This window comes from Opisthocomus hoazin, chromosome 1, assembly GCF_030867145.1.
Source record: "Opisthocomus hoazin isolate bOpiHoa1 chromosome 1, bOpiHoa1.hap1, whole genome shotgun sequence".
NCBI classification, from domain to species: Eukaryota; Metazoa; Chordata; class Aves; order Opisthocomiformes; family Opisthocomidae; genus Opisthocomus; species Opisthocomus hoazin.
The window spans coordinates 109,037,671-109,049,846 of NC_134414.1; the positions used below are offsets into that span (position 1 = coordinate 109,037,671).

The window sequence follows — 12,176 nt, forward strand, 5'->3', positions numbered from 1 at the left end:
AGGTAGATCAATGCACTAAAGAGTAAGGCGAATGTTTTGGAGTAATGTAGTGCTTTCTCAATTCCTGTGAAACTCTCAGGTTCACCGCCACCTCCAGCAAAGGTTGCTTCGGAGCCCCCTCAAGTTACTGCTAACTCAGTACCTACTGTGCCACAGTTGCCCAGTTCTGATGCCTTTGCAGCTGTAGCTCAGTTGTTTCAAACAACGCAAGGACAACAGGTAACCTGTTTGTATTTGGTTCCCTTCTGACCTCAGAGTTTGTGTTAATTGAGGGGGAATAAATGATAAAGTAATATCCTTGATTTGAAGCAAAACAAAAAACCTCGTTAAGGTCTTTAGTGGAAAACTTGTAAGAGTTAAAGTCAAGATTTGGATGGTCTGTGACCCTTCTATCCAGTAAGTATTGTATTTGAGGAAAATTCAGTTATATATTCCTAAATAATTCGTTCTGAATTGATGCAGTTACAAAGTTTCAAAAACAGGCGGGATATGTCAGACAAGATGTTGAGTTTTATTGTTCAGTCTAAACAGTTAAATGTTTGCAGTGTTGAAAAGTCTGAATATGGAAATCTTGAGATCTGCTGAATTGTGCCACTGAAGTGTTTAAAAAGTGACTTTTGGTCTTGCTGAAAGTTCTCCCTAGTTAAGTCAGGTTGTTGGTGGTATTCATCCTGTGGTATAGTCAGATTTGAGGTAAGATTTGTGTCCTACAATTCCTTCAATACTACATGTTTATATAAGAATATATACTTAATACTATATATGTTTCTGTAGCTTCAGCAAATCCTGCAGACTTTCCAGCAGCCTCAAAAACCCCAGTCACCAGTCATAGATAACACTGTGATGGCTCAGGTTCAAGCTATTACTGCTCAGTTGAAAACTACAGCAGCACAACCACCAGAGCAAAAAGCTGCTTTCCCACCGCCTGAGCAAAAAACGTCATTTGACAAAGTAAGTCTTCATTTGTTCTTGGTGTTTAACTTTTTCAGTTCAGTGGAAGACTGTTTGATGGAAGCCTCAATGTCCTCCATTTGTTAGGAGAAAAATTATGCAAATTTTCTTTCTTCTTTTTCCGTTTGGAGATTGACTTCTTTTTGTATAGTCCTTGCATTTTCTGAAGCTGAATAAAACTGGCTTTGAATGGTTTCTGATTCTGTATTAGAATACAGACTTCCCCCCCCCCGAGTCTAACCTTGTCTTTAATTCCAGAGCTGTTAGATATGTAGTAAGACTTCAATAATAAGGATGTTTTGGCTGCCAATTATATAAGATACAGAAAAAATAGTTGATACAATGTGATTTCTTTCAGAAGCTGCTAGATCGGTTTGACTATGATGATGAACCAGAAGCAGTGGAAGAGGCAAAGAAAGAAGATTCAGCTCCTTCTGCTTCGGTTTCTCAGCCAACTTTGTAAGTTTTGTGTCAATAAAATTAACAAATCTTTGTAATAAAAAATCTTTAGGTTAGAAAGCTGCTTAAATTCCAAGTTACTTCAGTGCCTAACTGTTCAAGTCCAAAGTTAAAATATTGTTAACAACTTCTGGTGTTGTGTTTTTTTTTTTTTATTTTGTCATCTTATTTCAGTGATCTGGTGTAGGTTTGGCATGTTGCATCATTGATTGAGGAATGTGTTCCGTAGAGAAAAGCTCAGTTTTGGTTTCAGGATGAGTTCCGTGTTTTTATTGCACCACTAAGTGTGTCAGGGCATTGTTAGTAATCAGCTGGATTGCTTTGCTGGCTGGGGAAAAGATGCTGTTCCAAACATTGTGGTAGTTTTAACTATTTAAAAAACTAAGATTGGCTTTGCAGCTTTATGTTCTCAAACATGAAGTACCCACGCAAACTAACTCAGACTCCAGTTTCCCTTTTGATATGCGTTATGATAAAGTCTTAAATTACATGATCACATACTAGTTTTTTCCACAGGACCCCTCTCTTATTCAGTGCACAGGCTGGATGGTGCTCAATACCTGGGTTAGTCAATATTTCTTTTTTCCCTGCTTCAGTATGTGGCCCCGTGTCTGACTTTCTGTATATGCCATCCAAACTCTGCTCTCAAAAACAGAATCACTAACTTTGTCCTTAGCTTTCTTACTGTGTTTATCACCTTAAGCACTTTAATGTTCCACAAGTATTAGTTAATTAAAATGCCTTTTAAGTAAATTGGTAGTATTTTCCCTATAATACAGATGGAACTCTGGAGTACAGAAAGATGAGGTGAGTCAAACAGAAGCACTGCTTGTGTATTCCCAATAGAGATCATTGGACTAGGCTTTTCAGCATGTTAATGTTCTGTTTCTCGCACTTCAAAGCCTCTGTCCTTATTACCTTGTAGTTGATACCTCTGAAGGTTTGATTCCAGTAGTGTCATTTTGGACACACAAAATCGTTAATACTCTACACGAGAAACTGATCTGTCCAGAAACGTTGAAGAATTGTATGGCACCTGTGTCTTAAAATACTACAAAGTTCCATTTCACATCACCATGAAATTCCTTTATCTTTGTGAAATCCTGTTTAGTTTCTTACACAAACCGTGTCCTGTAAACAGGTCCTATTAATTGCACAGACCTCATTAATTCCCTGAGCACTGTCCATTCTGTGTGTTGAATCAGGAAGTGTATGGCATTACTTTAATCCATGTGTGATACACATATCTTTTTCTCCTTTGAGCTAAATTGCTCCCAAACTAAAGGTTTTTTCCCAGCAAAAGTATGGCCAGTTTATTTTCCTTGAGGAAAAGGCTTACTTCTTTTGTTCCCAGAAGAGGAACTGGAAAGGTAGAAAGTTAGCCTAAGGCAAAGAACCTTCATGAAAGATTTCCATAGACTGAGATCTTTAGCAAGGTCATGTAAGTACAGGGGGAAGAGATGCTAAAACCTTTATGTAGCTTTTCATTAAATGTTAAAGGACTACTCCTACAGTGGAGAAAAGATAAGGAAGTCACTCTTTCTCCTTTTTTTTGTTTTCACTTTTTAGAGAGGACATGGGATCATAAATAAAGATAATTTTTCTGTCTGAGTTCGAAGCAAGAATGTGTAAATGTACATAGAAATATGTAAAATAAAGGCAAAAAATCTGTATATCTACTGACTTGTCTCACCAAAATATTACTGGTTTTAGTGGGTTTCCAGGAGAAGGTATACAACAGCCAGTATTTCCTCAGCTCCCAAATATGGATCCTTTTCAGCAGCGAATGATGGGAATGCAACAGGATCCAATGCGTCACCAGGTAACTTTGGAGTTTTCCCTTGTCCCTCTGTTGCGTTACGTTTCCTATCTTTTGCTGTTTTCTTTGATGCAGAAGAAAGGAAGTAGTGTTCCTATTAGTGAAGAGTGGGTATGGCTTAGCCTTCTGACTTTCACAAGAAACATATTTTTGTTCTCTGTTCTAGTCAGACTTTGAAAAACGAGATTTTTATTTTATACACAAAACGCTTGACCTGCTTCATCTTTTTCGGGCTTCTGGTCTTTTATTGTGACTTTGGAGCAGAGATACAATTTTACTGTAGCCAACTGGGAAAGCTAATGTCGTTTTTTTTTTTCCTAAGTGGAGTTTTTCTCATTTTTTCTTCCCCAAAGGTTCCGCTTCCTCCTAATGGGCAAATGCCAGGTTTTGGTCTCCTGCCTACCCCGCAGTATCCACCCATGGCTCAGCCTGTGATTCCACCAACAGCACCTGTGCAGCAAACTTTTCAGTCACCTTTTCCAGTACAGAGTGAATCACACATGCAAAAACCACATCAGCAGGTGAGGGCCCCTTAAGTGAACAAACTAACTTAAATGCTCTAATACATGTCTTTCTCAAATGTGCATAGTTTGTTCAGGAGAGGAAATTTCATGACAAACATGGACAGAGATGGCTGTGAGGGTAGCTCATCTGAGAGAAAGCTGGATAGCTGCAGTGCTACATGGCAAGTCTGGTATTTCAGAAGTCTAGCAAAACCAGCATGTGTATGCTTTATGCCTCCTTTTGTGAAAGACTTTGAATTGCATTTTGTCCTTCCACTTCCCGCTTCCCCTCATCCTCCATTTCCTGACTGCATCATGCTTCAGGAATATTTAGTTCCATGGAATTCTAACAATGCAATCTCATTCTGAAGAGAAAATATCTGGAAAAGTTAACTTTTAAGGGCCTGGTAGATAGCTAATATAGTGGAAGTGGACTCGGATACCTGTAAAAGTCCAAGTGTGTAAACACCTCTCTTTTGTTCCTCAGATTTTGAGGGATATTGTTAGTTTGGTAACTGGCTGCTATTAAGAAGAAATCAAAGAGAAGTCTGTTTTGTGAGCCTGTATTTTGGAAAAAAAAAAAAAGTTGAATATATTTGCCTCTTTTGTTCCACGAAAAGGAAATCCTAAAAAGAGAAATAGAGATGGAACCAGGCTGTCCTTATGTGGTGACCTGTGATGTCACAGATTCTAGAAATAAGTTCTTGCTTTCCACTTAGAATAAAGGGACAACTCTGGAGAGTATCTTTGTAATTAGTTTTTTAGTCTTGAATACTGTTGAAACAGTGCATTCTGAGAGATTACTTGTTCAGATGTTCCCTGCCAGGGTCGCATCATGAAGCCTGTTTAAAGTCCAGGCAGGACACAGCACGCTCTGGAGTGGGAAGCTGATGACTTACTGCTTCATTCTTCAAATTTATTGTATTGTAATTTGCTTATATATATGGCTTAAAATAGTTTCTTATAATGCCTTGTAGAAGAGTTTTCCAGTAGACTTTACTTTGCCTGTGATTTTGATGACAAAGCAAGATCCACTGGCTGATTTAAGGAATATAATAATATTCCGTGGAAGTATATGCGGTGCTGAAATTGACTAAAATGTGGAAAAATCATAATTTGCAAATTGAAAATAAGAATTGTGTGTAAATTATTTTTATTATGTTTTTGCAGTGGTTGTAATAAGTTGATTTAATACTGGACTCTCTCCCTGTTAGTGACTACAAAGTAGTGGTGAAGCTTCTGAGGAGAATTCCATTACATTCTAATCTCACATATGTGAATATTCCATATAATTTTAGTGCTGTTAAATAAATTAATCTAGGCATAAAATGAAGTAAAATGCTTGTGCTAGTCACCCATAACACTAGTCAACTTAATATTTTAGGATATGGAAGTGGAACAGCCACCTATTCAAGAGGGAAAACGTCATGTTTCTGACAACAGAAAGTCAAGATCTAGATCTGCATCAAGGTAAAGTAGTGAAAGTTCTTTTAGTGAGGGTATATATTATATCAAGTATTGGATTTTAATAGAAGGATCTTAAGTGTGTCATGTCCAAAGACTTGAAAACGCTTTGCTAATTCTGTACAAGTACTGAGGAGAGTTACGCTGATTATCTGGAGCAGAATCTGGTGCTGTGCTGCCAGATCTGCTGTGGGGTTGGTAACTTCCAACGGAGATGACACTAAATAGCTGAGAGGTAAGCTAACTTCTTGAACTATTGGTGGAGCTCATTTTCAATGGCTTACGACATAGCCTTGTTACCTGTGTTTAGAGTTGGCATCTGGAGTGCCCTGTTCAGCATAGTGTCTTTGAGGTCATTTCTTGTAAGTGCGCATTTGTGCTGTACAGGTTGGATTCTCTGACTAAATGCCAAAAGACACATTTAGCAGAACAGTCCATTTTGATTTAATCTAAGGATTAATTTCAAGAAATTACTGTCTGGGTATTATTCTCTGTACGGACAACACTGGTGAAAATTCTTGGTAAAGTCAAGACTGTCAAGGGCTTTATTTGAATTCCCCTTCTGGAAGAGAAGAAAAGACACCTTTTCAATCTCCTACCTCTGAGGGGAGTTGTGTATAAATACAGCTAAATGTTGTATGTACTTCAGTGCACCGGTAATGAGAAACAGTTTAGTGACTCTTGAGACTTATGAACCTCTGAAAGTCATCGACCTTCTGAGGTAAATTGGGTATCTATACAGTCCTCTCTTACTGGTAGAGAGTAACTTGCATGCCTGTCAGCACTGAGTAAATTTTAGGGAAGCAGAATATAGAATCATAGAATCATGAAGGTTGGAAAAGACCTCTAGGATCATCAAGTCCAACTGTCGACCCAGCACCACCATGCCTGCTAAACCATGTCCTGAAGTGCCACATCTACACGTTTTTTGAACACCTCCAGGGATGGTGACTCTACCACTTCCCTGGGCAGCCTGTTCCAATGCCTGACCACTCTTGCAGTACAGAAATTTTTCCTAATATCCAATCTAAACCTCCCCTGATGCAACTTGAGGCAACTGCGGCTCATCCTATCGCTAGTTACCTGGGAGAAGAGACCAACACCTGCCTCACTACAGCGTCCTTTCAGGCAGGGTAGAGTGATAAGGTCTCCCCTCAGCCTCTTCCAGACTAAGCAGCCCCAGCTCCCTCAGCTGCTCCTCATCAGACTTATTCTCCAGACCCTTCACCAGCCTCGATGCCCTTCTCTGGACATGCTCCAGCCCCTCAATGTCCTTCTTGTAGTAAGGGGCCCAAAACTGAACACTGAACGCTGGATGTGTGGCCTCACCAGTGCTGAGTACAGGGGCACCATCACCTCCCTACTCCTACTGGCCACACTATTCCTGATACAAGCCAGGATGCCGCTGGCCTTCTTGGCCACCTGGGCACACTGCTGGCTCATGTTCAGCTGGCTGTTGATCAACACCCCAATGTCCTTTTCCGTCAGGCAGCTTTCCAGCCACTCTTCCCCAAGCCTGTAGCATTGCATGGGATTGTTGTGACTTGAGTGCAGGACCCGGCACTTGGCCTTGTTGAACCTCATACAGTTGGCCTTGGCCCATCGATCCAGCCTGTCCAGATCCCTCTGCAGAGCCTTCCTACCTTCGAGCAGATCGACACTTCCACCCAAGTTGGTGTCATCGGCAAACCTACTCAGGGAGCACTCAATCCCCTCATCCAGGTCATTGATAAACATACGATAGTTTAATTTTATCTGTGCTCTAAAGACACTTTTCTTATCAAGAAATCTGTGATCCATTGTACTATGGGACTCTGCCTGTCTCAGAGGCAGTATTTCACATGGCTCAGCTGACCTAACAAATCTGGCTCTAATATTAAAGCAAAGGTATCTAATTAGTTATGAGTATTCTTCTTTGCCAAGTTTCATGTGACTTCTTTGAAGGTTTACTCTGTCCTCCAGACCTTGAGTGGTTTAGAACTTGAACATGATATAAAGTACAATTTCACTGCCAGAATTTATTTTTAATCTGTTTTTTAGCAATTCTTTTGTAAAAGCACTAAATATTTTCCTCAGTGCAGTGGGTGTAATTTTTTTCTGTGTTAACCTGGACATAGTTTTGATAGCCAACTTTAATTAATAGAAGATAAGAAATGAAAAAATAATCAGCTGTTCAACTGGAGTACATTAATAAGCTACTATAATAATTTATTCTAGTTCTAAATACATCTGAATGAACTTGGCTTTACTTATTTTGTATTGACTGAAGTCTTGCCTGGTTATTTAAGTAGGTACCTGAAATAGTTACCTGTCTGTCAATGTCTTGGTCAGAAAGTTTGAACATAAATGGTTGTTGGTTTAAACTAGGTCACCTAAAAGGAGACGTTCAAGATCTGGCTCCCGATCTCGAAGGTCACGTCATCGTCGGTCTCGATCTCGGTCCAGGGATAGACGCCGACACTCTCCTAAGTCTCGCTCACAAGAAAGACGTGAACGTGAGAGGGAGAGAGAACGCAGGTCGAAAGGCCTTCCTCAGATCAAGTCAGAAACTGTTAGTGGTAAGTTTATTCTTTCTCTTTATTGTTGATGTAGCTCTGCAAATTCTTCTAATACCATTTATCAGATGCTCAGCATCTTCCTGGTTTATATATGGAATTTTTTTGTCTATGCCCAGTATTTTCTTTTAATGAATTTTAGGGTTCTGTAAAGTTCAAAATATTACAGTAGATACTATACTTATGTAAAATGGAATACTAAGAAGACAAACAAGTATTCTAGAAGAAGTGTAAATGTCGAAGAAATACACATCTTGTATCTATTAGATTTTTTTAAAATTTAATGTTGACAAGTCTGCCTACCTTCTGTATATGATACCTGCTCAGACTATCCCGGAAGACAACTCTTCATCCGATGTGTGTTCTTTTTTTTATTTTTTTTTTGTTCCTTTTTCTTGGATTGGATGCTATTTGATGTGGGTTTCAAGACTCATCCAAACAGAATATAAAAGTAAACTGTACTGTGATATATTTTCTGAACTGTTGTAAAGCTGGTAAGAATTAAATGCCCTGCACATGCCTGTACTTCCTTTACTCACAGTAAACAATTCGTCATTTTTGGAATCTCTCCAAGTCAGAAATATTTTGGCTGTAAAATGAGGAAAGAAAAAGCTGAAACACCATGTTTTTCTTTTCCTTTCTTTGAGACATATAAGGCAAAGCAGATTGAGCACCAAGAAGTTGAGCACGTTGTTAAGATTTTTCTAATGATTCAATGTGTGTGTCTCAAACCTGGAGGGGAGCTTTGACCTGGAAAACACACAGGCTAGTGTTTGGATTTCTGAAATAATCCTGAATTTGCCTGTGTTTATAGACAAAGCATAGTAGTTGTCTTCTGAATATTCCTGGGGAGTGTGGAATCTTGTCTGGAGTCATCAAGTAAAATGAGAACATTCTTTTTTGTATATGAGGGAGGAAAACTAAAGAATTTTAACTAGCAAAAACCTGTGAATGACAATACCATTAGTTTAAAAGGACTGCAAAGACTTGACAGCGGTTCATTAAAAGCTTATTGGCAGTGGTGTAAGATATGCTTTTGCCAACATCTTTCCCAGATTCTGTCACATAATGCTTCTTAGGTTTGCAGTTTTAAATCTCTTGGTCAGGAAGACATAGATGAGTATTAAATGTTGCTCTAGTAGCCTTCAGTGCCTGTGATTCTTTAGGTTCATCTGTTGTTCTGCGTCTTGAAGCATGAAGTGAGATAAGCTTGTTGCTTACTCTTTCCTGAAAGAAAAAGCTTGTGTCAGTAATTTGTCACTCAACCATAGAAAAAAATGGCATTGAATAGGTCACTAAAGAAGTTAAAAGCTTGGTTGCTTGGTTGAATTGTCACCACATTCTGGAGGAAAATCTTGCCAGTGGTGGGTGTATCACCAGGAACAATCTAATTATTGTCTTGCCAGTAAGTACCATCCGTAACGTGCGATGGTGGCCTGTAGCTTGGATTTCACACTAAGCAGAGTGAGTTACCTTGTTGTGACATATCTGCTGTATGTGTTGGGGTGTTTCATGGAGCATTGTTAGCAGCAAAGCATATCTTTCCTTTATATGATGATCTGCAGAGCTCATGATCATCAGAACTTGCAGGTCACTGTAATATTAGTTAACTAGCGAGCTTAGTGAGTGCATTGTAACAGTGATTCTGATGTAGTTGCTGTGGTTAACTGTTAAAGCAGCTCCAGGCAGGCAAGAAAAAGAGGTTTCTGTCAAACATTCATAAAGATTAAAATATATATTTTAATATTAGCTGGCTTTTTCATTTGAATAACTGACTATTTTGAAGTGATGATTTTGACATTCTGGCTTGTGAAGTGTCCATTTCCAAGTGCTCTTACGATCTGTGTTAACTCTTTGATTGCAGTTTGTAGTACTACACTTTGGGTAGGACAACTTGACAAAAGGACAACTCAACAGGATGTTGGAAGTCTTTTGGAGGAGTTTGGCCCAATTGAATCAATAAATGTAAGTATACATGGTGCGGTGTAAGCTACTTTGATATGCCTTGGTTACAAAAAGTCTTTTCAGACTGTTTTAAGACAGTTTTATTTTTGATACATTCCAAAAAGTCAAAGGCACTCATTTCCTGTATGGTTGTGTATTCTAATGTGTAAACTCAATTCATTTGGCTGCTTTGTGGAAAAACAAGAAGGCAGTTGCTTTAGTTTCTTGTGATTTAAAAATGCTCTTGGGCGTCATACAGAAGATTATCCCATTTTCATAAAAATTGTGCTTTCTCTGAAGAGAATACAATGAGAAAGGGCTATTGAGGAGATTGGTACAGAATTACATACTGTGCTACTGAGTTCCTTGTCTGCTTGATTTTGTTTATAGAAATGTGGACACTCCACTGGTGTTCTTTCTTTTGCTTGGTTCTCTTCTGTCATTTTAGTTATATACATGAAGAACTATTGTTATGCTTCGCTGCGTTTAAGGATATTTTTATATATAAATGATAGCTGTTCTGGTAGCTATAAAATTTCATTTAAACAAACAAACAAAAAGAAGTGACTGTAATTTTCTTCCTATTCCCAAATTTTGTGAAACAACATGAAGTTTTTTCTCAAATGCATTACAACTAATAAAAATCAGTACAAAACTGCAGATAAAACTGAATGTGGAGGTGCAGCTGGCAGCTTGTGGTAAATGGAATAGAAGTAGGGTATTAGAGTGTCTTGTTTCTTCCAACAAAGTGACTAATTGCCAGACCACAGCATTTACATGAACACTACTGTTTAACAGTCTTAAAGGATTAAATGTGCAACAGTCATCCATATTCTCACACGGAATAGAGTTTAAAACTTTCCACATAAGAAGTTGCTTTTAATTTACTAGAAATTTGGATTTCCAGAAGATACTGGCTATCTTAGCCTCTTAAACGAACATTCTCTTTCATATTTCCATAGTCCTTTTTGAAACATCTGATGATGTTCCAGCCTGCTGTAGTTGAACACTCGTATGTTGTTCATTACTTTGTTAATGTGCTAGCAAAACCAATATTTTTCTTAAAATACAAACAGATGATACCGCCTAGAGGATGTGCCTATATTGTAATGGTTCACAGACAAGATGCTTACCGTGCCCTACAAAAACTGAGCCGAGGAAACTTCAAAGTCAATCAGAAATCTATAAAGGTACTTCTTGGAAAATGTCAGGCTGTTCTAAAGTTACTGTAATTACTGTAATCCTTTTTAATCTATTCTAGTCTTTTGGATATTTCAGACTTTTATGTAGTCTGGGTATGGTATTCTGTAAATTTATGTGAACGAACCACTTTTTTTCTTTAGAAGTATTCTTACTGTTCTGTAATGTGACTAGTGAAACTTGTGTCAATTTCCTTGGAAGACTGCCAGTAATTGTCTATTCAACCAGCAAAAATGGTGTCCTTTTAGTCATTACAGCGGACTGTAACTATGGTTTTCTTGTTGCTGATTATTTGCCATATAACTGAGTTTATATATATGATAATCCTACAAAGAGTACTGATAAATAAGGAAGAACGCGTTCATTAGTAAAGTTCTTCCTTTTGTAGAACATTGTATTAGAGTGTGACACTGTCCTCTGAAGGGAAATAGAATTAATCTTTGTGACTGGGGAACATTTGAAGAAACTGCCTTTATACATTTTCACAAATTGTATGCAAGAGTTGAGCCAAGAAAGAAGGTCTAAGTCTGCTTTAAAAAACCCTCTTGTTTCAGAGTTTTGTAACCAACCTATTTTTCTTGCTGTTTCAGTTAACATATTCATTTGGCTTTTTAGCCTCAAATGGTAATGCTGTTTTGTGAGAACTAAATGTTAAATCCATTAAAATAGAAACGTTTTACTGACTGTGTATTTTTCCCCCCCGAGATTGCATGGGCTTTGAATAAAGGAATAAAGCCAGATTACAAGCAGTATTGGGATGTAGAATTAGGTGTCACTTACATACCATGGGACAAAGTGAAACCTGAAGATCTTGAGAGTTTCTGTGAAGGAGGAATGTTGGACAATGAAACTCTTAGTCCAGGTAAAATAGTGCTACATCTTTAAATGCTTTTAAAAAATTGTCCTTTGTGCTGGTGTACTGAAGTTGGTGTGTCTGACTTTCATGACTCTGAGGTGCATATAGAGTCCTTGAAATGGCTAAGAAGTGCAGCATGCGTAACCTGTAGATCGAAGAGAGTTTGTAAGCAGTTAAGGGCAATCCCTGATCAGGAGTTGTGCAGCTGTGTTACGAGAGGCTGGGCTCAAAACGCAGGTGGATACCTGGTGACATGTCAGCTGCACTGCTGTTTGCCCTGGATGGCAATGCATGATGCAAGCGTGTTGTACTTGTTAGTCCCAGAGACAGCTTGGTGTCGTGTCATGTGTGTGTCCGTCCGTGTGTGTGTGTGTCCCCCGCCCCCCCGTATATGCGAGGCACCCCTAGCAAAGGAGCCTGCCTTT

General features: G+C 38.6%; 1 protein-coding gene across 4 annotated transcripts in view; it reads left to right on the forward strand.

The window, feature by feature from the left end:
• SCAF4 (SR-related CTD associated factor 4) overlaps window positions 1-12,176 on the forward strand; it is a 48,563-nt gene that overhangs the window by 18,043 nt on the left and 18,344 nt on the right. For 2 of the 4 annotated variants that reach the window (XM_075433001.1, XM_075433017.1), the window contains exons 6-16: window positions 80-219; window positions 775-951; window positions 1,310-1,410; window positions 1,927-1,974; window positions 3,124-3,232; window positions 3,583-3,750; window positions 5,117-5,202; window positions 7,564-7,754; window positions 9,616-9,716; window positions 10,772-10,885; window positions 11,601-11,757. In XM_075433001.1, coding sequence (XP_075289116.1) covers window positions 80-219; window positions 775-951; window positions 1,310-1,410; window positions 1,927-1,974; window positions 3,124-3,232; window positions 3,583-3,750; window positions 5,117-5,202; window positions 7,564-7,754; window positions 9,616-9,716; window positions 10,772-10,885; window positions 11,601-11,757 — 1,392 coding nt within the window. The remainder of the gene's footprint in view (window positions 1-79; window positions 220-774; window positions 952-1,309; window positions 1,411-1,926; window positions 1,975-3,123; window positions 3,233-3,582; window positions 3,751-5,116; window positions 5,203-7,563; window positions 7,755-9,615; window positions 9,717-10,771; window positions 10,886-11,600; window positions 11,758-12,176) is intronic. The other 2 variants (XM_075433011.1, XM_075433024.1) reach the window with 2 other exon arrangements.